The following is a 25,257-nucleotide window of genomic DNA, read 5'->3' as shown; positions in this document are numbered from 1 at the left end:
CTCTATCTCTGTTTGTCCCTCTCTTTGCCGCTCAAGATGGTCTTCACTTCGCCAAACTGGGTTCCTCAATTGCCCATCGGTAAGATATTCCCCTCGGGCCCTCGGGCCTTGCCCAACGTTTTGCCGTGACCAGCGCTCACTGAAACATCACAGATCCTCCGGATTCAATCACAATCCAAGAGTTCATGAGCAACGAGAGATACGGTCGCTATGCCCTCAAGGATTCCAGAAGCCCGTACACCTGCGGCCTCACCGGCAAGTCATATTCGGCATTCGAGGTGAGGGAGCGAACAGACTTGTTGGCGAGAGGTATCTCCAAGAAGCTCGAGTTCGCACCAAACGAGGGTACCGAGTGGGAAAAGGTCGTCTGCCTCTTCTCCCTCAACACAGTGAGTAGCAATGGTGCCCAAGTAACCCCACATCACCCACGGGACTAAAAGTAGTGCGTAGATCGATTACATCCCCTTCACCCATGCCATGCACCGTTTGTCCGGCATCGTCACTCCCGCTAGCGCCGCTTATTCAGCTCAAGAGTTGGAGCACCAGCTGCGGTCGTCCAATTCGAAAGCTCTCTTTACCTGCATCCCGTTGCTTGAAACCGCGCTCAAGGCCGCGAAGGGCGCCAACATCCCCGAGGACCGCATCTTTTTGCTGCCGGTACCGGGCGCCGATCAAAAAACACCCTATGTCACTATCGATGACTTGATCCAAGAGGGCAAGTCTCTGCCGGAGCTGGAACCTCTCAAGTGGGTCAAGGGACAGGGAGCACGTCAGGTTGCTTTCTTGTGCTACTCGAGCGGCACCTCGGGTTTGCCTGTGAGTACTTCTGGGTCCTAGAGGCGATCGCAACGTATGTCGAGGTTCGTAGACTGATTTGGCTGCAGAAAGCTGTTATGATCTCACACAGGAACGTCATCGCGAACGTCCTGCAATTCACAACATATGAAACAGTCGCGAGGAGAAAGCTTGGCGTTAGGACACAAGCCACTCTCGGTCTCCTCCCCTTTAGTCACATTTACGGCCTGGTTGTCATTGCTCACTGCGGCACGTGGCGCGGCGACGGCATCATTGTCCTGCCCAAGTTTGAACTGAAGCAGTTCCTCGATGCCGTTCAGCGCTTCAAGATTAACTGCCTCCCCGTTGTAAGTGCTCATTGGCGGCAATACAAGCGTTGTACGTACATCTTCTAACGCAAGCAGGTCCCGCCGATCGTCATTCAAGTCATCCGCAACCAAGATCTCTGCAACAAATACGACCTTACCAATGTGCGCTGGGTATACACAGGTGCGGCGCCGCTTGGCGCGGAAACCGTGGAGGATCTTAAGAAGCAATACCCCAAGTGGCACGTGGGTCAAGGATACGGTAAGCTATCGTTTTGCACCATTTGCTTGGCCATGTTTATTAAAACAAATCCAGGCATGACCGAGACCAGCACTGTCGTCTGCACAACCTCCGAGATCGACATCGACGTCGGATCATCAGGCTCTCTCGTCCCTGGTGCGCGCGGCAAGATTGTCGACCCCACGACAGGCGCCGAGATCACAGAGTACAACACCCCCGGCGAGCTCCTGGTGCAGTCACCCTCCGTCGTGCTGGGCTACCTGCACAACGAGAAGGCCAACGCCGAGACGTTTGTATGGCACGAAGACGGCCGCTGGATCAAGACGGGCGACGAGGTCCTCGTTCGCAAGTCCGCCGAGGGCAACGAGCACCTCGTCATCGTCGACCGCATCAAGGAGCTCATCAAGGTCAAGGGCCACCAGGTCGCGCCCGCCGAGCTCGAGGCCCACTTGCTCACCCACCCAGCCGTGTCCGACACGGCCGTCATCCAGGTGCCGGACGAGCGCGCCGGCGAGGTGCCCAAGGCGTACGTCGTCCGCGCCGCTGCCTACGCCTCCAAGCCCGAGGCCGAGGTGTCGGCCGAGATTTGTAAGTACGTCGAGGAACACAAGGCGCGGCACAAGTGGCTCAAGGGCGGCGTCGAGTTTGTCGACGTCATTCCCAAGAGCCCCAGCGGCAAGATTCTGCGCCGTCTACTCCGCGACCGCGAAAAGGAAGCCAGGAGATCCAAGGGTGCCAAGCTTTGAGATATATGTACTGTGATATGTATATATGAACTATGGGGAGCACGAGGTTTTTGGCTAGTGTTTAGAAGGGTTGGATTGATGTGATGCTGGGTATTAGATGATCGTTCGGGTGTGTGCGCTAATCGTTATGCCTACGAAATGCACGCAATGCTTATATTTAGCGTCTTCTGTACATCAGAATGTTGTTGTTTGGCTGAATACGAAGTTCAGACAGGTCAGCTCCGAAACAAGTGACGTCTGAGCCCCTGTGGTCGTTGGAAAAGTAAGTGAATAAGTGTCGAAGAAACATGTGTCATGTTTGGCTTCCGTCCTGAGTTCCTTCAAGTAACTTACTTGATTACGAACCCGCCGATTCCTGAAGCATGCCGTTCACCCTAGTATCATTCAGTATCTTGTGCAAACTTTATAGAAGCAACCACCAGTCATTTATTCCTCGTACCTAAAGGAACGATCTTGACTCGCCAAACCCACATCGGCTAACCCCCCTCAAAGAGCCTCAATGCTTAGTCGCACTTAAGCATCTCTTAGCGCAACCAGGGATCCAAAACAACCTACGGATACCAAGCCTCTCAACGTCGCAGAAACCCCATCAAACAGGCCCCCGCCTCTTAGTAGTGGAACCGGAACCTTTGGAAATCTACATGGAAGCATTTCACCACGGCAAAATAAACATCTCCATTCGCTGTCACGCGCGGGAAGATCAGGGAAATAAAATCTGTAATTGTCAATTGATGGTCGCCTCCCGAGTGGGAGACGTACCCCCCCGAACCGGGGTCTGAAGCGACAAGCCCCGAGCGGGTGTGCCTTGCGGCTTCGCAGGGGTGGACCCGGGCGCCCAGGGTCGGTTTCGAGTTTCTGCTGCAAAGTGCAGGCCGGACGACAAAGAACCTCAAACGCTCTGCGACACCTTGTTGTTGAACTTGAACTTGGTGCCCTGGATGGCTCTGCTCCCGAGTCGGGAGACGCAGCGCCAAGCGAAACAGTCGTCGAGCCTCTCGCTGGCAATCCATCTCTTTTCATACTTCCTACACGCACTTTTGGTTGTGTAGGCCTAGAGAGGCACTCTTTTGGGTGACAATTGTCCCGGACAACCTAGCTCCATGTCGAACTGATTGACCAGTCAGGCTTTCCCCTTTGCCCCCCCTGGTATGCTGAAGATCAAAAGCCACTCCCGTCCTCTAAGTATTTGACTACGGAGTAATGACTAACTCGTGTACGAGCCAGAGGGGGGCGATCAGACCCAGACTGACTTGTCCCAACTCTCACACACAACCGAGTCCAGGCGAAACAGAGACAACACAAGCTTATCCCCTCCCTTCTTTTTCGTCTCTCCATTATTGAGATGGTTCGCTTCGCAGATGGCCTGTATGGCTCCCGCCAGCTGGGCTCGCTGGTAGGAAAGGTTGACCGTTGATACGTCCTTCTTTCCCCATGTTTAGTCTGAAGCCGGGGGAGCTCGCTTGAGAAGTCGAACCCATGCAGAGGAGCCAAAAAGAGATGGGATAGAGCCAGCCACGATGCTGGTCAGTGCCAGAGCGAAGGCGAGGGAAAGGAGAGAAGCCGTCGGTTATCATTCGGACGGCGAGACCGTGAGAGGAGAGGCTGTTCAATACCCATGACCATGGGATGGCCGATGCTCATGCAAGCAAACGGTTCTTTAAGATAAACCTAACCTGCCACCCCATCCACCTTCCTTTTGGCTTTCTTTTCCTCTCCTTTTGATTTTCCTTCCCCGGGTTTCTGGAAAATTCCGAATCTTCGTTTCATACCAAGAATTTTCTTTCCAAGACCACTTTGATCTTCGTGGGAGAGCGACGCGCCGCAAGCTTGGCAGCTTTTTTTTCCCTTCTTATATTCCTGTCTTCTAATACACAGTCTTCTTCTTCCCTCCTTCTTTTCCGCTTTCGACCAGGATGTTGACCGTCCGCTCCCCCGTCGCCGCCCTCGCGGTGGTCCTCAGCTTGCTGAGCGTCGTCCACGGCGCGCCTCAGCCCCAGAACAGGAAAGGAAACGGAAACCGTGGCGGAAACGGAAACGGCCGCGCCAACAGGCAGACGGCGCAGCAGCAGGCCGCCGCGGTGCCCCAGGGCGTCTCGCAAGCGACTGACGGATCCATGATTCTGGACATGACCGCCAACGTCAAGTAAGTCCCGTTGTTCGCCTTCTCCTCTTTGGGGGCCATGGACTAACACTACCCCCCTCCCAGCGGCCTCGACCTCCGCTTCAAGATCAGTGGCCCGGCCGAACAATTCACCGCCGCCTCCGGCGTCCCCGGCGCCGCCGCTCAACCCGGCGCCCAAGGCACCCTCGGCCTCAACGTCCTCCTCCACGGCGACGGCGGCCAATCCTTCTTCGACATGCCCAACCAGGGCGTCCAGCAGAACCTCGCCGGCGTCGCCGTCCTCGCTCCGGACCCGAACCTCTTCTGGGGCGGCGGCCAGGGTCTCCAGCGCACCGACGGCGTAGCCCACTCCCAGGCCGTCAACGACCTCGTCCAGAAGACGCTGCCGCAGATGATGGCCTTCAACCAGTCCAACGTCTTCTTCACGGGCGTCTCGGGCGGGTCCCTGATGCTCTCGGGCTTCTTCATGCCCGCGCACATGCAGAACTTCGCCGGCAACGGCGTGCTGCTTAACTGCGGCGGTCTGCCACCGCAAGTCGACGTCGTCGACGCGAAAGCCGTCGCGGGCACGAGGATCCATTTCCAGAGCACGCTGCAGGAGCTCTCCAACTTGCAGGAAGCGATCCCGGCGTCCGTGAAGGCGTACGAGAAGATTGCGACGGACGCGGGATTGAGTACCGCCCAGGTCAACGCCAAGCAGACGGTCAACAACTCGCCCAACGGCGGGCACTGCGCTTTCGACGAGCAGGGGTTCGTGTCGGGTATCCAGCTGATTGCGAATAACTATGCGGCTATCATGCAGGGCGGCAACGGCGAGGTGCAGGGGATCGGCAACGTCTTGACCGGTGTTACGGGCAATGAGAACTTGCAGTTCACTGGGTCGAGCAGGATGAGGCGAAACATGATCGGTTGAGAAGGACTAAACCTAGTTCAGGCGACCGGCTTGTGTGAAGCATGATGTTGATACCACGCCCTCTCAGAAAACATACATAAATTAAAAATGAGACTCAATTTTAGCTGTTACTTTGGTCTCGAATGAGGGGACCGACCTTCACTATTACGTTGAAAACCATCTCCAACGGGAATTAAGTGAAAACAACCTCCCTACTTCATCCAAGAATCGGGCTCTCCGGCCTGGCAGAGCTACTCTTCTCCGTGACCCCTTCAACATGCTGACTACCCGGCACTGAAAGCTCCTGAGCCGCGACTTCGTTTGCAGTCATCTCAGACATAGGGCTCATGGGTGAATTCGGGTAAGATCCTTCGAGCTCCATTCGACGCGGGATACAATCCGAATGCAGTTGCGGCTTTTCATATTTCCCTTGGCCATAGCCACCACCACGAGTACCAATGGCAATACCGGTCGCCATGGACTCCTCTTTATCAACCGCTCGATGTCTTCGTCGTCTGAGAAACCAGAGCGCGCCGAGGAGAAGCATAATGGCCGTGATCACGCCAATGACCGGCCCTGCTATCCATGCCGAGTTACCTGGTATCGGTCCTGGTATCCCGCTTGATTAGCATCATCATCGCGTCAATATGGCTGTTCCAGACATCATACCTGAGTCTCCTGCCCCGGGTGTCTTCCCAGTTTCTGTCGAGGACGACGACGGCCATCCGCCGCCTGTCTCACTGCTGTCCGTCGGTTTGAGCTCCGTCGCCGTGATCGTCTGGAGACCTCCCGCCACCAGTTCGCCATAAAAGTCTGTAAGGGGTCCCCAGTGCGCGCGGGTGACGACAGTCAATCGTGAAGATGCGTACGTCCAGTCCGGAGGTTTACCGTTGCAGTAGTCTAGATACTCTTTGAATTTCGGCTCGACGCGTTTAGATATGTACGTTGCTGAATCCTCCACGGTGACGTGTAAGCAATTAATACAATCTTCGTACTCTGTCTGAAAGTGCGCGTCCTTGTGGCAGATCAATGGCTGTTTGCCGATTGCCTGGATGTATATGTAGAGGGCATCTAAGACGCAGCGGTGGTCAGTCGCTGGCGGCAGTTCACCTCCGAGAGATCGAGAAACTTGTTAAAAGAAATGCATACTTAAACGTTTCATGCATGGTCCCGATGGACTCGTCATGAAATATGCCCTGGCCGAATAGGTCACCATGGATGGTTCTGGCGTAGGGTACGTGAAAGTAGCCCCAGTCGTCGATGTGATTATCGAAGCCGACATCTTCAGTCGACTTGAAGCATTCGATTAAGTCAGGTCATTAACGTTTCTTTTCTCTTGGGTTTTGTAAGTTATGAGGGTTCGTCCCCCGCAAGATGGAGCGTCAGACATGAAAGATGCTGACAGCGTCAAGGTACACCGGGCATGCAGCTGACTTTATACGACCGCCAACGCCACACCATGTCATAGTAATCGGTTCTGCTGCACAGAAGTTTGCCCTTCTTGGCAACGGGTATGAGCCGCTCAACGGTAGTCCGTGATCTCCGGTGCGGCCAGCCCGTAAGCATGATCCCGCAGGCCAAATGGGATGGTGCGGGAGTGTGCGATGGGTGATAAGCGCCCAATGAGAGCGTACCGTCATGCTGTGTAACTTGACAAGAGTGTGTTTCGTGGTGATGGCCGTACGATGGCTCGTCTTACGTGGCGTCCGGGTTACTCTGCCCAGTTACCCGTGAAAAGACACAAAAGATCCTAGAATGGAGGAAATCTGGGCTGGCTCGTGATTTTGGTCGACTTACATTGATGTTTGCTGGACCTTTGAGGACGGCACGGGTAGCTGCGATGCGTATGGAACGAAGACTAACCATGGCTGGAAAGAGTGGCACTACGTTCTTCATTTGTTCTTATGCTGCTCGGCACGCTGCTTCACTCTACACCTCGTGTACTGTTCCCAGCCATGCCTCGACTAGTTGTGCGTACTCGAACTGCTCAATTACGTTTCTCTGGCATCTCTGCAACGTGGTGGCTGTGCGGGACTAACATTTCTTGTGCAGCAATCTCGTTCACGCTCATCTCCGGTACAGGATCTGGGTATGACCCCTCGAGTTCTATGGCAGGCTTGGGAGGCAGACTGTCGGAGTGAAGTTGGGCCTTGGTATACTCGTCATGTGCTTCGCTCGTGTTCTCAATAGCTGCCTGATTGGCTCTCCGTCTTCTGCGTCTGAAAAACCAGAAACCAGTAACAAGAGCAGTGACGGCGACACAGCCAATGACCAGACCGGCTACCCATGCTCGATTGGGGGCTGGGGTCGATTCTGATCTTTTGGTTAACGTCGAGGTTTTCTATCAAGACGGTTCAGGCGGTTACGAACCTGTCGAAGCTGATTCTGTAGGCATGACACTCTGTGACGAAGTAGACGCAGAAGGAGTCGAGGTGGTCGGGGCGTAATTTATCGGGCCCGTTGTTGTCTTCGTCAGAGTTACCAGTTCAACGTCACCATTGAGGTATGTGATGGTAGTGGCGTACGTGACCGTCTGTACTTGGTTGCAGAGGTCCAGATATTGTTGAAATCCGGGTCCAAGATCCTCAAAACTGGTCGAGTTCTTGCTATTGACTCCAATACAAACCTGACAATCTATGAGATCTTTCGCAAAGGGCGACGCGATGTTGCACAAGGAAGGGTCTTTCCCGACTCCTTGCGCCTCAATATAGGCATTGTCTGGGTACAAATATTGTCAGTTGTGTGGCGAACATCGGTGAAGGTAGAGGAAAGAAACTCACTACATTCAGCAAAACATACAGCTGGAACGCTGGTCATGGTTCATTGACGGGGGTTGTGTGCGGCCGATTGAAGTCGGCAATCGGTGGTGATGCCTGGGCGAATCGCGGCGATGTTGCAACCGATTCTGTCACCTAATCTTCGTCGAAAGAGAGAAATCGATACTATCTCAATGCGCGGTTAACAAGGTGGGAAAGCCTCCATTCTCATATTGTGTGGGGGAACTGACCGGTATCAGTTACTTTATATGGGTGCACGCTTCTCGAGCGGAGGAAAGGCACTCTGCAGTTGCTTATCTTCTTGGCAAGCCTTTTCAGCTGCTCTTTTAGGATACAATAACAACGGCCTGACGATCGTTCTAAGCCAATGATATTATTACTTTACTCAAAGAATCAGGCTGTAGACTGGGATAGAACAGGATCAGGCATGGCAAATGCTGTGACACCCAAGGCAGCATCACACTGGTGATGGTCTCCGCATGGCGATCGGTTCAGTCGGTTCAGTCTCCATTAGGTGTTTCCATCTTCTCGTAACTAGTTTCGAAAGGATATCATTGGCAATGAGCCATGTTCTGGACGCACTCCTCGTTTTTCCGCAGCCTGCTTAATGTGGTACCACCTCGAGACTAACTTGGCCGAATCGAGATCAGGCTGCACTATCGTAGATAGTCGAGTAGCCCGCGGTGTCATCAAATGTCTTTCAAAGCTTACTGCAATTATCTCATTCTTGGGCTCTCTCTATGGCAGTATCTATCCTCCAAGGTAACATTCCACAAGCTGCTGTAACGGGGACATCGTCCGCTGCCTGATCCAAACTCCACAATCAATCTACCACCTCAAACGCACAGCCATTTGTTCAACCGAAATAGTGAAGCTGACCGTTTTTGCGACAATGATCATAGACCTTGGTAGTCCATTCCGCATCATGCTGTTGCTGGTTACGGTCCCGTTTCTTCGTCATGCCCTCATGCATGAGAATCATCTCTCCAACTCGAGCTCTAGACAACATCACGCACAGACGCTTTGGGTCGTCGAGGAAGCCAGCGCTTCTCGTCCTAACCGTGTCAACAAACACAAAGTCTGCCTCGTGTCCTTGAGCAGAGTCCACAGTGCGGGCTTCGAGAGCATTGAATCGTAACTCCACGTCCATCCTTCCCCGGAAGTGAGGCGGAAGAGTCTTGATGAACTGTCTATACCGAATCAAAGCAGCCTTGTACGGTGTGATAATCAGGATCCGTCCAGGTTGGTCAGGCTTGTCAACCTGTTTGAATTCTGGGTGTCGGAGCAGTTCGTGACAGCGCTGCTTGATGAAATTCTCGTGAACCTGATTGTAGAAGCTCGACCGGTCTTTCATCTCCTTGGAGTACCGTAGGTTGAGCAGGATTCGAGGGACAGTACATTCCTGGCCCCTGGTGAATTGCCCGAGCCATTTTTGCATGTGGCGTACGGGGTCGGAGAAGCGCTCAGCTTCGGGGATTCCTGAAGTCAATTGTCCATCATAGAACAACTCTGATACCAATACTTGGAGGTCTCCGTACATTCCTGGACGTCGTTAGCATTGTAGTCATACGAACAATATATCACAGTGCTTACGGTGACTGATAAGCAATTTGCTCTTGAGAGCCCCGGCAAGATCCGCTCTTTCCATGGTGCTTATCATGAGCTGCTTTGCATAGATGTTCTCCTTCTCCGTGCCCTTACCACCTTCAACAAAGGGTCTAGTTTGTCGGGTATCGCCGGTTAGAATGAACGCACAGGGTGAATACAGCGCAATAGGGATGAGGGTTGTAAGTTCTCTGGCATGAGCAGCTTCATCAAGAAACACAATGTCCGGATGAAAGTTTTTGCTCAGGTACCCAGACGCGCCAACAGGAGTTGTGGCAATGAAATCGGCGTCTCCGATCACGGAGAGATAGAGCCTGGCCACACGATTCTTGAGCTCTCTTGCTGTCTTTCTGGTCTTGACTGCACCGTTCTCGAGCTTTTCGAGAATCTTGGTCAAAGACTTGTATCGGGTTCGGTCAACATCGTACCTCTCCCACGCAACTTCATCCAGGGATGGCGCTCGATCGCCACGGGCTTCATTAGTAGAACGGGTACCATTCGAAAGACCGACAGAAGCACGAACTTGTCTGAGGAATCCGGCGGTGAAGTCAGGCTCGTCATCTTCGCTTGCTGAGGGCACTGGGTGAAGCTTTGCACTGCTTCGCATCTCGCGAGCGCAACCTCGAACCCTAATCACCGACTTGTTGATGCCGGCTTTTTTCAACGTTGAGTACACTCTGTCTGCTGCATCATCGCAGGGGTAATTGACGTCGAGAAGATACAGGATTTTGACCGGCTTGTGTTTCTTCTTCCCATCATCGCGCACAATATGGCGAGACTGAGAGACGGCCATAGCAGAGATAAAGGCGTTCAACGCTGTCTTTCCAGCACCAGGACAACCAAGAATGATCGCAAGTCCCGCTGGAATCCGACGAAGTTGCTCGTAAACATTCTTGTGGTCTGCATTGAGTCGGCGGTAGACAGCCTGCAGGTACGCATTGGAATGGCTAGCAGGGTTGTCCATGTGTGGGATCTTGTCGAACATGTTGATGTAGAAACTGGGCTCTTTCCGGAAATCCAGCAAGTACTCGAAGGTTCCAATGGTGTTTTCTGACAGTTCGTTTCCCTCTTTCTTCGGCTGAGTCAAGATGCTCAATGCCGTCAATTCAGCTTCATACGTCACAGGATTCTGATCGATCCGAAGGCAGATCTCAGTGGCATTTTGCAAGCTGAGGGGCGTTGGCCCGAAGCCAAAATTCAGATCCTGTTTCACAGCGATTGAGAAGAGCGGGTGGTACTGCTGCTTCGTGATAGGGTCGGCAATGTAGTCCATGATAACGTTGAATGCTGCCAGTAGGGAATACTGGTACAACTCCGGGATCGTCTCGTATGGGTTGGGAATGCGCTGGGCGGAGAGAGTTCCAGGGTTATATTTCTTGCCCTTGCAAACGAAATCTCGCTTGAATGAGATATTGCACATGTCGCCCTCATCAGGGAAATGGCGTTCCGGTGTCGATGGCAGTTCGGCGAGCACAATCCACTTCTTCTGCAGATCCGACTCGATGAGTGAATAAGGACCCGGTACAGGAGCAATAACCCAAGCGTATCTGGCTTCAAGCGCTTCATTGAACCTCTTGATGGCAGAAGCCTCGTTCGCCATCTCTATGATGGTTCCTTCGCGATGAACGCGAGCGAATTCGTGGACGCTATTGAACGAGTGAACCATTCGGCGACCACAATCTCTGTCGGAGAGCTCCAGTTGGTGGAATTAGTTCCATGAAGTAAAACAGGTATGGGATCAAGAGAGAAGACCTACAATATTCTGTGGCGCGGGAGACGTATGATTGTCTTTTACTGTGAGGGACGCGTGAAGATCGTCGATCGGCCCGTAGCCAACATTCCACGTCGCAAAGAGCATCTGAATTCTATCAGTGAGATTTCTTCAACGGCAACACAAGCGCTGAAATAACTTACCTCGGTATGTTGTCTCGAGCACAGCGCGATGGCGTACGCTTTGAATGGTGCCAAGCTGACAACCCAAGGATGCTAAAAAGAACGCCGTGGCTACTAGATAGCAGATTGAATGAGTGGCAGGAAGGAACCTATGGGCCGCGATGTATCGGCAGGCGAAGTATTGTCGCGAGGACTGAAGGAGGTGAGAAGTTGAAGTACACAACCAGAATAGACCGTGGGGAGGATTCTGGTAGATGTCGTCAACCTGACGAGAGTGATGGAAGGAAGAGAAAGAAAATCGGAGGTAATTTACTCCAGTGAGGGAAAGGCAGGAAGGTAAGGTAGGTGCTGCAGACCTTTTCAAAAGAGGCAGTAGCGACCTGCCTACCTACCTACCTACCTTGAGTGGAAGTTGAGGTTGGGCCCACCTTCCGTGAGTGAATCCGTGGTGATTCACCTCAAGTGAACAACAGTGTGCTTTGTAAGAGTATTGTAATTATCCGGGCAGAATCAACGAGGGAATACACAACCGAGAGCAGCGTTGCTCATCCAGAGTGACATTGAGAATCGGGAATTGGGACAGCTCCATCGGCTTTGGGGAGAGGAGTGTATCGAAGCCCCGTACACACAACGACATGAATGGGCAGATGTAGTCTTCTTGAGCACGAGGCTTGAATAATTCGAACCATGGATGCTTGACCAAAACTCTGGTCCTGGTCATCACTAGAAGGACCGGGCCAGAAAGATCAGATACTGGCCAACAGAATGATCGATATTACTCTGAAGAAAGCTGATTAGTGATGTCTTATTGGCAAATTGAGTCAAATCAACTGCAAAGATATCAAGTTCAAGCAGACACGATTACTAGGATACTAAAATGTTGAAGGGTCTATTGTTGTACACAGCTCTTCGGAATGAGCTGCTGTCAACCTATAGAAAGATCCTGGCTGCCTGTTAGAGTACGGATATCCAGGCAGTAACCATTCAAGTCAAGGCAAAAAAAAAAAAAAAAACGCAAGCAGGATGTGGAATTTTGCGCTACAAACTGCTCTTCCCTCCCATGGCTTGGGATTAGACTGAAGTAAGGAAGGTGATAGATGTTGGAAGATACTTAGAATGGGTGATAATTGCAGGATGCTGATGAGGAGCTTCAGCATCATGCCTCGAGTATTACCTGAGGCACACCAAAGTCCATCAAGCAACCCTCGTAAGTGATACGAATATGTGTTCAAGTGATTCGCACATTCATCGCCTGGTCGATCATGTTGTGTCGTTGAAGTCGGACGTGTGGAGGTATGTGGGGGTTTCCGAGGTTGGCAATTTCGACATCGGTACCTTGCCTCGGTGAAGCAGACTCCGGGCTGGCCACTATGTCTGAACTACCTAGAGGTGTCTGTCGACACTTAAAAACGCAGCACGTCATCTTGAAAATGTGTTAGCCGTAGATATATCAAATGCCAAGCATGTTTTATCCTTCCGATGATTGTTCATCCTGGTTAAGCACCATGATTGCCCTTGTCATATCGTAGGCATCTCATCGTCGGCGGAAAGTAACCGCTGGACCGGGTCTCGTGGGCTAAAATAGCCCAAGACCTTGTCGCAGAATTAGCACCAATTCGAGCATGCAGGATCGGGATCCGCCACGACAGGGGTTCAATACATAGACAGCAGGAGCAGGTCCCTGGAATATTTTCCCCGGTGCCCAGGGAAAGGAGCAAGTTCAGCCGGGGCGCAAGGGTGATGCTGTCAGTTGCTGGAACGTAAACGCAGCACGCCGAACTGCGGCACGAGCTTGGTTGTTATGCCGCCCAATGCCGCATCGGAAAGATGGCTGTTTCCCTTACTATGTAGCCCAAGGTAACTTTTGAAAGAAGCATTGTAGGATGAAACCAGGCAACGTCAGACGCCCGACCCGACGCCAATGTGAGCGAATTTGTGTGCGGACTCTGGCGCCGGCACGTCGGTTTGACGGATTGAGATCATCTCCGCTGGCAGTCCTTGCCGACCTGAAAGTTCCTGAAAGTTCCTAACGGTGATGGAGATCTACCCCACCAGCTAAGGGCTTCTTTCCATTCCGTACGACCCAGCAAACAGGGGCAGAGGCACGAGATGGCCGCCCCCCCATCGCTGGCCGCGGGAATAGATAGGGACCAATGGACAGTGGTGGCGGCGAAACGGCGCGAATGATGGAGCGTTGCCATTCTTGTTCAGGGAAATGGGCCCAGCTTGTTGGGCGGTCGCTGTTAACTTTCGAGTTCAAAGTTCCCTGCAACCAAGACACGGAGACACCAAGGGTCGTGGAGAGGCCGTGTGGCGGGGCAGTGAAGCTTTACGAAAATACGATTGGTCTATTCCAGCCAAAGCGCCGGTACTGCGGGGCCAAATTTTGATAGCGAGCGACCTGCACGTGGGCGCAATTTTGGCCAAGTTCCGGTATTTCCACACATCGTCACCACCTGATGTAAGCACTCCAGAAGTCTCCCCTACCTTTCCCTGACTGAGCCACAGTCCAGCCAAAGTACACCCTTAATCTGCAGGTAAACGTGGAGGCGGGAGGCAACCCAGTCCAACCTTCCTTGATCCACAGACTGAGATGCAGCCCACTCCAACTCTCTCTCAGGTCCCCCGTACTCTCGTACTCTCCTGCGCCCGCTTTGCTGAGTGCACCTGCCTCTGGGTGAGGCTGAACTACCAGTACACCGGCCTAATTAATCCAACTGCCCCCATTACGGTGCTGACTTCAACTGCACCTCATCCGCTTCCTCTCTCGTGGGCTCATCGCCATCGCGGCGACTGCTCGTCCACACGCAACGCTGCCTCAACGAAACGTACCATCTGGACTGCCTTGATCAACAACTCGTCGGCGACGCAACCCCTATAGCTCGCCTTCTTACTTCGCACCCGCTACTGTCGTCCTCATCCGAGTGTCTCAGGTCTCTTTGGGAGGAGGTTCATGTGGTGCAGCGAGTGCTGACGCGTGGTTGCCGAAAATGGCTCCTCCAGCAGCCTCGTCTGAGGGTATTACCGCCCAATCAGACCTTGGCGAATCTGACGACAGTTCATCCTTTTTAAAACGCTCAATTGATATGGACCGGCTGAAGCCAAAAAGAGAGATGTTATCCCTCACCAACCGCGCGACACTGGAGCGCCGCTCATTATCAGGAGGAGGGGTTGCTGGAGTCGTTATTGGTGTCATTATCGCCGTCTTCCTCGTCGGTGTCTGCGCCTACCCATTTATCGTTCGAAGAAGAAGAGCTAGGAAACATGGATTGCCCGAACGTCTCGACACGGAAACGGCCTTCGTCCCTGGGTCTATGGGGCCTTCTGGACAGGCGCCGGCGCCCGGACCCGGACCCGGAGTCAACAGCCGTCATTCTTCAAAAGATTCCTTTGGGAACAAGACCGACACGTTGAGGGGTACAGAGAGACAGTCCACCAAGGACACCGCCCTATCATCTCACAACGGCATCGACCGCCCCCCCAGCGATGAACTGAGCAGCCAGCACCAGCGTGGCTTCACCGGCGACAGCACTCATCCACCTAGTATCACGACGAGACGCGGCACAACCGAGTACTCTTTTGGACATGCGCCCACATGGAACAGCGAGTCGTCCTATCCATGGACCCCCGTTGGTGTAGAGCTCGTTGCTACTCGAGCCGATGGCATGGACTATACCGAAGCCAATCATGGACATAGCGCGACCTACTACAGCCCAACTATTCCTTCAGAAGCCTTTGGCATGGTCACGCCGCCTCCGACCGACGAGCCTCAAAGTCGCGCACCACTCCCTCGACGATCAAGCTCTCGAGGAAGCTCTTTCAAGCTCAACCTAGCGAGCATGATACGTCGAATGAGCACCAAGGACTCCGCAACCACCCGCTCAAAGGGCCACCCATCACAACCATCGCAGCCCGTTCTTAGCGAAACACTATCAGACTCTCCCACCGAGTTTACTGGTCCATCATTCGGGACCGCTCAGCTGGATTCGCCTATTCACCTCCCTGTTAGCCCCATGTCAGAGCCCGAGGATCCTAGCCATGCTTCGGACTTGGAAAAGAAGAGATCAGTGAAGCCGACCGAATCCCCTCCTGTTCTTCCTCCAGCTATACCGGCTCCTGGGACTGTAAATCCAATGGACATCATGGCACCATCCAACCCGACAGAGCACAAGTGGAACACGAACCAGCAGCTATTCAACATTGCGCACCCGCCCCCTAAGCCGCCTGTCGAGATTACGAAGCCAGCACCAGAACCGCCGCAAGCATCACAAGCTCTTACACCACAATCACCGGAACAGTCATACGAACAGCAGGAGCAGTATATCCTCCAGCAACAGAAGCAACAGGAACTTCTCCGTCAGCAACAAGAAGCAAATGGACCACCAAAGTTGTATGAGAACGGACAATCCCAGGCGATGAACTGGAACCTCACAAATGGAGGCCATGCGAACGGCGCTCTTCCGGATGTACAGATGAACGATGTCGCGCAATTACCTGATCCAACCCACCTCATGCCTGATCAACACAATCAACATAACCAACACTACCTCGATGGCGAAATAACCGACCCATCCGATCACTCCCCGCCGGTAGCTGGGCAAACCAGCTCCGGCCCTTCTTACCAAAGCACGCCAAACACCCAAATCGACAGCAGTCCATCTCCGCGATCAGACGGCAGCTCGGATATCCGCAATAGCACGTCGCCGTACCCAGGAATGCAGCCGTCTCCTCGAACATTCATCTGTGACGAATGTGGTAGATTTTTCGACCAGGTCCACAAGCTGAAGTAAGTTCAGATGCGTAGAAATTGCTTCGCACATGTTATTGACAGATCTAGTCACCATAAACGATACCACGAGAGGCCTCATGAATGTGCCCATCCGAACTGCGGAAAGAGGTTCGGTACTAAAACACATCTGGACCGTCACATCAACGATAAACACAAGAAGACGAAGAAGTTTCATTGCACCGTCAGCACCTGCCCCTATTCCAAGGCGGGAGGCAAATCATTCCCGAGAAAGGATAATTGGAGACGGCACATGATGAATATCCACCAAGTCACACCAATGGGTGACCCAGAGCCCGACATTGTCGACGAGAATATGGGAGGAACATAGGGTTGGAATGCCTATAAGCTTTTCTACACGCAGAAACAATGCCACCGATTCAGGGGCAAGGGGGCAATATCGCCCTACAGACGAGGCAACGCTTGGGAAGTGGTCTGTCGAAATGACGGACAAGTGACTTGCAAGCGACGACCGCCTTTGCTCTCTGTGAGCATGTAGCAGGATTGGGGATGAGTGAGAGGGAACGACTACTTAAGTAAGGCACCCTCCCATCACGAATCGGGCCTAGTGACGGATCTAGGCATCATTCGTTTCGTCGTTGCCTATGGGCAATTTGTTACATACATCTTGGTTGCCTCTTGAGGAGGGAGTAAAAACAAGGGGGCAACACAGGTACATTCTTTTATCGGGTGCTGCATAGCAGCAGTCTGGCGTTTGGAGGCTCACGGAGATTGCCGCCAGGGTAAATACTGTAGAACAAGGCCATAAAAAGCATCACGGGAGGGCGTGTTTGCATAGGAAACCCCTTTTTAACTCAAATCTTTGATTAACGATCTCACAAGCTTCTTCTGCTGATCGATTGTGAGACCACGCTGGTCCGTCTCCTGAATCGCCCGTCCCACCGCGATGATGACCTTTGTGCTCTCGCTGTTGACCCAGATCTTGCCGTTGCGACCGACGGCCGTCTCGAAGGCCGCGCCCGTGGCGCCCAGCTCCTCGAGCACGACGAGATCCGTCGTCTTTGGCATCAGCAGACGCCGCGACATGCCCAGCGAGATGTCGAAGAGCATGCCGCCCACGAGGGGGCCCAGGCCGTCGCTCTTGCCGGTGGATTGGTAGACGCATTCGAGTTCCGGGTCCATGTGCTTGTTGGCCAGCGTGACGCGGGCGTAGACGAGGGCGCCGGCGGCGAGTTGGGGGCGCGTCTTTTTGGAGGCGCCTTCGAAGGAGAGTTGGGGGAGCATGGCTGGTGTTGAGTAGTCGGCGAGGAGGACGTAGTAGAGTTCGGCGGCGGTGCGCTGGACGGTGCCGACGACGAGGTCGCCTACGGCGGGGATATACTATTTGATCATTTGTTAATCTTTTTTTGTTCGTAATGGCAGAATCTCTGAGAGACGCGATAAGATCGTACCCGTCCACTTGTCTGCTCAACCCATATCGAGTTCTTCTTGCGATCTGTGACGAGCTTGCCGGCGATGGTGGGCACTATTTGCCTGGGAGGAACATGGCGGAGGCCAGGGCCGAGGCGCAGTGGAAGTTTCTGATGTGAAGGGATGAGGGAGTCGTCAATCTCGTCGCCGGGGAGGACATAAGGGCCGACGGAGGCCATGGTCGAAAGGCTCTTCGTTGTACCGCCGAGTAGGATTTTGGTGGTGATGTCGAATTGAAATCGTCAGGTGAGCGCGAGCGCCGAGTATTATTACCTTACTTTTTTCGCCTTCAGCGCTGGTATCTGCGATTTCAGCCTTGCAGCAGTAGCAGCGGTCACTGAATGTCGAAAGCTTTGGCGGGGCACCTTGTGTGTGCGGCGGTGGCTCCTCCAGCGAATTGAATTTGATTGGAATACGGCCGATGGGACATGTGGGGAAAACGAAGGGCCCCACTGCGACTGGACGACAGCGAACGTGGGAATTTTTTTTTTCCCTTGCCCAAAATTTCGCAGTTGGCCTTTGAGAGAGGAACCCCCACCATCCACCACCCACCACCATTGAAAACATTCCTTTCCTTCGAGATCCCTACTGGAGTTGTGGTATCAAAAGTTCAATAAATACCTACTTACCCCCTGCTTTTTCTCGACTCCTTATATCGTCGCCTCCTCCTCCACGACGAATATCCGCATACGCACACATACGTCTTTCCGGACGCACACACACATACACACAAAATGGCTACGAACGGTGACTCGCGGCCCGCGCCGGGCGACCGCACCGTCATTGGTATCACCTTTGGCAACTCCAACAGCTCCATCGCATACACCAAGGATGACAAGGCCGAGGTTATGGCCAACGAGGACGGAGGTGAGCTCTTCTTTTGGGGATGGGAAACATGGCGATTGGGCAACCGAGGAGCGAATCGCTGACATATATCACCATGGCAGACCGTCAAATTCCCACCATCCTCTCCTACGTTGATGGAGACGAGTACTACGGACAGCAGGCCAAGGCCTTCCTCATCAGAAACCCCACCAACACGATTGCATACTTCAAGGACTTTCTCGGACAGGAGTACGGCTTTACCCTTCCCCCCATGAAACTCTCTCTCCTTCCACCCCCGCCTGGCATCTTGAACTGACAATGTCCCACCTACAGCTTCAAGTCCATCGACCCCACCCACAACCACGCCTCTGCCCACCCCCAGGACGTGAACGGCACCGTCTCCTTCTCAGTGAAGGACAAGGAGGACGCTGAGGAGCCCTCCACCGTCTCCGTCCACGAGACCGCCGTGCGCTACATCCGCCGCCTCGTCGGCTCCGCCAGCGACTACCTAGGCCAGAAGGTCACCTCGGCCGTCATCACCGTCCCCACCAACTTCACCGAGAAGCAGAGGGAGGCTCTCGTCGCCGCCGCCAAGGAGGCCGGCCTCGAGGTCCTCCAGGTCATCTCCGACCCCATCGCCGCCGTCCTTGCCTATGACGCCCGTCCCGAGGCCGTTATCGAGGACAAGATTGTCGTCGTCGCCGATCTTGGCGGCACCCGCTCCGACGTGGCCGTCGTCGCCTCCCGCGGCGGCATGTACACCGTCCTCGCCACCGCCCACGACTACGAGTTCTCCGGCTCCCACCTCGACCAGGTCCTCATCGACTACTTCGCCAAGGAGTTCATCAAGAAGCACACCACCGACCCCCGCGAGAACGCCCGCTCCCTCGCCAAGCTCAAGGCCGAGGCCGAGTCCACCAAGCGCGCCCTCTCCCTCAGCAACAACACCAGCTTCAGCGTCGAGTCCCTCGCCGACGGCGTCGACTTCCAGTCCACCATCAACCGGTTACGCTACGAGATGGTCGCCCGCAAGGTCTTTGACGGCTTCAACCGCCTCGTCGAGGGAGTCGTCAAGAAGGCCGAGCTCGACGTCCTCGACATTGACGAGGTCATCGTCGCCGGCGGCACCGCCCACACCCCGCGCATCGCCTCAAACTTCTCCCAGCTCTTCCCCGAGTCCACCAAGGTCATTGCCCCCTCCACCGTCGCCAACGCCATCAACCCCTCCGAGCTCCTCGCCCGCGGCGCCGCCCTCCAGGCCTCCCTGATCCAGGAGTACGACGCCGAGGACATTGACCAGAGCACCCACGCCGCCGTCACCACCGTCAAGCACATCGCCAACGCCATCGGCGTCGTCGGCGCAAACGACGAGTTCGTCCCCGTCGTCCCCGCCGAGACTGCCGTCCCCGCCCGCCGCACCGTCAAGATCGCCGCCCCCAAGGACGGAGGCGACGTCCTCGTCCGCATCGTCGAGGGCGGCGCCCACATCAAGGTCACCAAGCCCGAGCCCAAGGCCGCCAAGCCCGAGGCCGACGACGAGGACGACTCTGACTTCTCCGACGAGGAGGAGGACATCCGCGAAAAGGTCTGGAAGGTCGGTCCCACCCTCGCCGAGGCCGCCGTCCGCGGCGTCAGCAAGGGCGCCAAGGTCGAGGTCACCATCAACGTCGCCGCCGACTTGGGCGTCACGATCACGGCGAGAGAGCTTGGCGGCAAGGGCGGTGTCCGCGGCACCATCAGCGCTCCTTGAAGTGGTTATCGTCCCTACATCTGAATAGAGACCAGTAACGACTTTTGCCTATGAGGAAGAAAAGACGCACGCCATTGGATGCAAAAATAAAACGGTCAGGCGTAAAAAGAGAGTGATTAGGGATCAGGGGGTTGATAAAAGACGAGCCTTTTGTTTTCCGAAAACCTGTCTGTCCCCCCCTTTTTTTTATATAGACATCAATCTTCGGTGGCGGAGGAGTGGAAATGGAAGGCATGAATCAACGGACATGAACACCCGGAACATAGAGAGAGAGAGAGAGAGCGCAAAAAAGGAGTTATAGACAGCAAGCTTTTTTGTAGGCGAGTTAGTCTTGGGGAGAAGAGATGCAGAAAAACGAAATGCTGTTAATGAACCTTTTCGTTTTGTCCCAGATACACATGCAAGACCGAAAACACGAATCCGGCACTACATACAGACGACCCCAAGGATGATGATTGAACAAAACTTCAATGGATGAGTATGAGAAAGGGGGAGGCATTGCCTATGCAAGAAGATAAAATGTACGCCTGCCCACTAAACACCTTGCTACAAGGAAACTAAAAGCAAAAGCGGTCCTTGAACCACATCGCACTGTCCCCCTTTTATGTGACAGCGCCAGGCAACCTCCACGCGACGAGATCATCACGGACGTCAAACTCCTCCAGCTCCCTGTTCCTCCTCGAGCTCTCGCGCCCGCGATCACTACTGCCCATCGTCGGCGCCAGGCTCACCATGCTCCCGCTGCGGCTCCTCGAGCGCCCGTGATCGCGCGCACCGATACCCCCTCCGTTACCGCCACCACCACCACCACCACCTCCCCCTCCTACTCCGAGCCGTTGGTCGTCGTCTCGACCCCTGGTCCGGCTATGTGAGCCGCGACGAGCAACGTTGCTCGCGCCGGCGGTGCTGCTCGCTGTGTCGCCACGGCCCGTAACGATGGTGGCCATGCTCTTAATGCTCCGCAAGCTCCTCATGCTCCTGTCGCTGGAGCCGCTGTTGTTGCGTGAATGGTGGCGGTGGCCGTTGTGCAGGCGGTGCAGGTGCAAGTGATCCTGTTGAGGCGGGTCCAGCAGCTGTTGGTGTTGCTGGTGCTGCTTCCGTTCCAGCTTGCGAAAGTCCGAGGGTCGGAGGGTGCCGTTCATGCCACCCTCGTCGGAGCTCAGAGAGCCGCCGTTGTCCAGGTCAAAGGTGGCCGTCTTTTTGCCGGCGCGTCCCGTGCGCCCGGCCTGCCACCCGTCGCCGCCGGAAAAGATGTCTTCGATGCACTGATCGGCGGGGAGCTCGCCGGGTTGACAGGACCAGGAGGCTGCGAGGGCGCGGCGGTACATGTCCTGCACTTCGGAGGCATCCCTGGATTTTGCCATTGTGGGAAGCTCTTTGGGGGGTGATGTTAGTACGAGATGGACTGCCAAGAAGCGCAGATGTAGAAAACCGCGGAAGACTTACGTCCAGCGTCATCTTGCTCAACTGCTTCGCCCGCCATGATGCCGGCGATCCCGCCAAATACGGGTGCAGTTTTCAAAGGAGGCGCAGAGTAGTTCTTGTCGCCATCGAGCTGCACCATCAAAATGCCGATCTTCAATGTGCTGTTGATCTTGCTTTCCTGCATAAGATACCGCCGCACGATACCATCCTCGACATCTGGATCGTCCAGCACCGGCGCCCTCGTCGAAATTGGGCTCTGGCTGGTGCCGCTGCTTCGCTTGCGCGAGTGACCGCGGTCGAAGCTAGCGCTCTCTCGGGTAAGGCCATCGCTTTCCTCCACGTACTCGCTGAGGTTGAGCTTGACGGTACCGAGCGAAATCTTCTCCTCCCTGCCGCTGCCCGGGAATTGTTGAAGGACCTCAAATTCGACGGGACACTCGGTTAGGTTATTGTTCTTGTCGATGCTGATCCGGATATGGCTGACGACCTTGGAGTAGTTATACTCGACCTTGTGGTTGGAGATCGGGCATTGCGGCGTGCGGCCGCGGTGCTCGGCGTGAATAGAGTGTGCGAGGTTCCATTTTACTATTGACGTCCCTGATACCAACGGGACGTTGTTTAAGTCGAAGATCTGGAGGAGTTGTCAATAAGAGAGATTCTTCGCCAAGATGCAGCAACTGCCGTGTCAAGAAGGGCTCACACCTTTAGATGTAACTCAAACTTTGGCTGCGTCAAGTAACGTTAGCTCAAACCTGTTCGCTGAGTGGTCACCAACAACGGCGCACATCCTCCACTTTTGGGGATTGACTTTCCCACGGCAGGATGGTGGGCGCGGAGAGGAAGCATTACCTTTCTGTTCTTATTGACTGTGGGCAGGAAGCCCCCGTTAGCCATGCTCTTTAGGGGACTCATTTTGAGCGAGTGATTCGCTCACGCTCAGCGCAAATGATAATGACGGAGACAAGAGTAGAAGCAAAACAAGGCGGGGACCGAAAAGCCCCGGGCCCCAACAAGAGGTGCTTTCAAGGGAGAGACATGGGAATGATGAGGTTGTTGATTACACAGCAAAAGCGAATAGAATAGGTAGGGCTGGACGTGACGAGAAAAGGCCACCAAGCTCTCTCCGGGGTTGTCTCAGTGAGATCTCAGCCTCATGTGAGGTACGGGTGAGCAGAGGGCCAGGCAACCCACGTGGTCACAAGGAATGCGTATGTTTAGGTGAAATAAGGAGAATACAATAAGGACAACAACGCCGGCAAAAAATCAGCTCGACATGGGACGGATGATGGAGGAGAACGAATCGGAGAAAGGAGCAACAGAGGCTTACTTAAGGAAGCCATGTTTCATGGAAGGCATGGCGGGTTGGGTTCCGTCGGGGCCAGCAAGTTAATAATACCTGCGACCTCTGATGAGGACCGCGCGCCTTCGGAGGTAGGTAGATACCGTAAGGTATGTAAGACTGCGCGGGCGGGCAGGCAAGCAGACGGCAGTGTGCAAGGGCTGGCAAGGCACACACACAGTCGTAGTCGCAGTCGCAGTCGCAGGCGCGCAGGAAAGTCCAACAACACGAAGAGATTTGTCCCCTCTTGTCAGCGACGCTCGGTTTCGTTTCGGGACAGCCGGATAATACGGTGCTGGAGGAGCTGTGAGAGGGGCAGAACCACCAGTAGGTACAGCTAATAGATAACGGGATGCTGGTACCGTGCCGCTGAGTCCAGTCTTCCTGAATTGTCCGCTGAAGGAAAGGCTTGAAATTGCATGCGTGGTCAGCGGCCAATCGCCGTCTACCTGACAGTGCGTCGTCCGTCCGCGGGCGTCGATAGAATGGAAGCTGAGAGCGCGCGAGAGAGATATGGGCTTGTATGTATTGCGGCAGAGCGCAGGGGGTGGTCAGGAATTCGGGGTTCCAGACTGTACGGAGGAGACTGATCCTCCACGGGCGGACTGACTCAGCAAACAGGGGTCTGCTGTCCGTAGATGTCGGAGATATCCAAGACTCGGTACAATTTCTGAAAGCTCAGAGAGTTGAATTGCCGTGAATCAAGTCGTGGTTGTGTGTCGCTGCTCTCCCTCCTCTGATGATGAAAGAAAGAGAGTTTGACTTTGGACAGGGTCGAAGGAATACGTAACTCCGTCAAGTGCCACCTGCCCCAGCATCCTGGGCGTACGGATACCGGAACCGCTATAGCGGCATGTATCTGGCCCGAGTTCTTCAATGAGCCACAACTGGATCCTCGGGTCCAGCAACTAGTAGCCTGCGCCACAATAGACCTCGTGGTCTTTTATGACACCCAGTAGTCCATACATCGTGACAAGTTGCATTTCATGCCTCTTTGAACCGATGTCTTGGACCCATATCACCAGTGCTTTCTTACCCAGTTGCGTTGTTGTCGCAGTGTCATAGTCATGTTGTTGCACCTCAGGCCTCTCTCAAAGGTGGCTTTACCATCAGTACCCAAGGACAAGGAATCCAGTCTCTAGAACACCATCTACAACCTTGCGTTGGCAACTACAAGCCTTCCATATCCGTCAAAGGCCAACACCAACTGGAGGCCACGATAATTCTGCATGCTCTTAGCCAGATCATCTTTTTCATCCGTGATGCATTCTACCTCAAAAACTCTGCAGTATGCGTACAGCGTCCTAAATTTTCTCAATACAATCGACAGCTTGCCGCCGTACTGTCAATTTTCAATTTCGCGATACCTTTAATAGCAAGACCTTGATTCCTTGAAGATCTAGATCGATGCAGTCCAGTCGGCCTCTTACGTAACACCCGTTGACTTTTCGTTAGGCTTCTAACCTCGCGATGTGTGTTAGGGGCATGAGCCACATATCAAGCTTTCTCTGGTCCACTTTCTAGCCTTGCCGGTATTACTAGCATCTGTTCGCAACGAGTCGACATTTTGCGAACAGCAGTCAACTCAGTCGCCGTACTCCCGAGAGACGAACCGGTGGAATCTATGTATGTCGTGGACTTTTTTCCGGCTTTACGGAGTACAGGCGCAAAAGATTAGCGGGAGATGGCTCTCAAGGAAAATCACACGATACGGCTTTAAAACGTTGCTCATGCTGTTCCTCAAGCTCGCGGTCACCTTAATACGGTGTAATTCGATCCAGGAAAAGGGAGACGTAATACGGAATTATAGAGAAATTGCCTGGGTAATGAAATCCATCAAATTGAACTCAAGAACATTGAAAAAAGTCGGCGAGGGTTGACGGTCCTTCTCAGCACGGTAGGTACTTCGCCAGGACAAAACTCCAGAGCCTAGTCTAGTCGGGGAATGTCACGATCAAGCCACCCAAACCTGCCAAAAACTATAATAAACCTAAGTTTGTAACACAGAGCCTCACCAATAGTCGAGATCCGGCAGCCAGTCAACTTTCACCCTGAAGACAAGCCAAAAAAAGGAGCATCTGAAAGGACAAGGGTCCGGGGCCTCACGACATGTAGTGACGATGCCGTCCAATATGCTTCTCCAAGATGGTCTCCAGACACCACCAGGGTGCAGCCCTGTCCTTTCCAGGTTCCCCCAAGCAGATGGAGGCTGCCGGAACATGCCGACATCTGCGTCAAGATGAACACTCCCACCCAAGGATGGACAGAGAAACTGCAAGGACCTGAGATAATCATGAGATCTCGGGATAGCTCGTAACTCGCGAT

General features: G+C 54.0%; 8 protein-coding genes across 8 annotated transcripts; 4 read left to right on the top strand and 4 right to left on the bottom strand.

The window, feature by feature from the left end:
* Nucleotides 1-36: 36 nt before the first annotated feature.
* On the top strand, nt 37-2,087 carry CTAM01_09564 (AMP-binding enzyme; the record flags this gene model as incomplete). Its single annotated transcript, XM_060525583.1, has 6 exons — nt 37-79; nt 154-389; nt 451-816; nt 885-1,142; nt 1,200-1,362; nt 1,417-2,087. The coding sequence occupies 6 exons, from the start codon at nt 37-39 to the stop codon at nt 2,085-2,087; spliced, it is 1,737 nt and encodes a 578-aa protein (XP_060379829.1).
* Nucleotides 2,088-4,000: 1,913 nt separating this feature from the next.
* On the top strand, nt 4,001-5,122 carry CTAM01_09563 (uncharacterized protein; the record flags this gene model as incomplete). The annotated part of the gene is made up of 2 exons (XM_060525582.1): nt 4,001-4,230; nt 4,294-5,122. The coding sequence occupies 2 exons, from the start codon at nt 4,001-4,003 to the stop codon at nt 5,120-5,122; spliced, it is 1,059 nt and encodes a 352-aa protein (XP_060379828.1).
* Nucleotides 5,123-5,318: 196 nt separating this feature from the next.
* Nucleotides 5,319-7,925, bottom strand: CTAM01_09562 (uncharacterized protein; the record flags this gene model as incomplete). The annotated part of the gene is made up of 8 exons (XM_060525581.1): nt 5,319-5,710; nt 5,771-6,172; nt 6,251-6,393; nt 6,588-6,742; nt 6,899-6,959; nt 7,141-7,414; nt 7,472-7,819; nt 7,901-7,925. 8 exons carry the CDS (start codon nt 7,923-7,925, stop codon nt 5,319-5,321), a joined length of 1,800 nt encoding a protein of 599 aa, XP_060379827.1.
* Nucleotides 7,926-8,734: 809 nt separating this feature from the next.
* CTAM01_09561 (nonsense-mediated mRNA decay protein 1) lies at nt 8,735-11,149 on the bottom strand (the record flags this gene model as incomplete). Its single annotated transcript, XM_060525580.1, has 2 exons — nt 8,735-9,420; nt 9,472-11,149. The coding sequence occupies 2 exons, from the start codon at nt 11,147-11,149 to the stop codon at nt 8,735-8,737; spliced, it is 2,364 nt and encodes a 787-aa protein (XP_060379826.1).
* Nucleotides 11,150-14,366: 3,217 nt separating this feature from the next.
* CTAM01_09560 (uncharacterized protein) lies at nt 14,367-16,493 on the top strand (the record flags this gene model as incomplete). The annotated part of the gene is made up of 2 exons (XM_060525579.1): nt 14,367-16,162; nt 16,214-16,493. 2 exons carry the CDS (start codon nt 14,367-14,369, stop codon nt 16,491-16,493), a joined length of 2,076 nt encoding a protein of 691 aa, XP_060379825.1.
* Nucleotides 16,494-16,972: 479 nt separating this feature from the next.
* CTAM01_09559 (exosome complex exonuclease RRP40) lies at nt 16,973-17,772 on the bottom strand (the record flags this gene model as incomplete). The annotated part of the gene is made up of 2 exons (XM_060525578.1): nt 16,973-17,503; nt 17,575-17,772. The coding sequence occupies 2 exons, from the start codon at nt 17,770-17,772 to the stop codon at nt 16,973-16,975; spliced, it is 729 nt and encodes a 242-aa protein (XP_060379824.1).
* A 555-nt stretch (nt 17,773-18,327) lies between these two features.
* Nucleotides 18,328-20,168, top strand: CTAM01_09558 (hsp70-like protein; the record flags this gene model as incomplete). Its single annotated transcript, XM_060525577.1, has 3 exons — nt 18,328-18,460; nt 18,541-18,667; nt 18,752-20,168. 3 exons carry the CDS (start codon nt 18,328-18,330, stop codon nt 20,166-20,168), a joined length of 1,677 nt encoding a protein of 558 aa, XP_060379823.1.
* A 602-nt stretch (nt 20,169-20,770) lies between these two features.
* CTAM01_09557 (uncharacterized protein) lies at nt 20,771-22,505 on the bottom strand (the record flags this gene model as incomplete). Its single annotated transcript, XM_060525576.1, has 4 exons — nt 20,771-21,543; nt 21,615-22,224; nt 22,296-22,319; nt 22,443-22,505. The coding sequence occupies 4 exons, from the start codon at nt 22,503-22,505 to the stop codon at nt 20,771-20,773; spliced, it is 1,470 nt and encodes a 489-aa protein (XP_060379822.1).
* Nucleotides 22,506-25,257: the final 2,752 nt, after the last annotated feature.

This window comes from Colletotrichum tamarilloi, assembly GCF_030869305.1.
Source record: "Colletotrichum tamarilloi strain Tom-12 chromosome Unknown Scaffold_38.1, whole genome shotgun sequence".
In the NCBI taxonomy this organism is placed as follows: Eukaryota; Fungi; Ascomycota; class Sordariomycetes; order Glomerellales; family Glomerellaceae; genus Colletotrichum; species Colletotrichum tamarilloi.
This window is presented reverse-complemented; position numbering and strand designations above follow the sequence as displayed.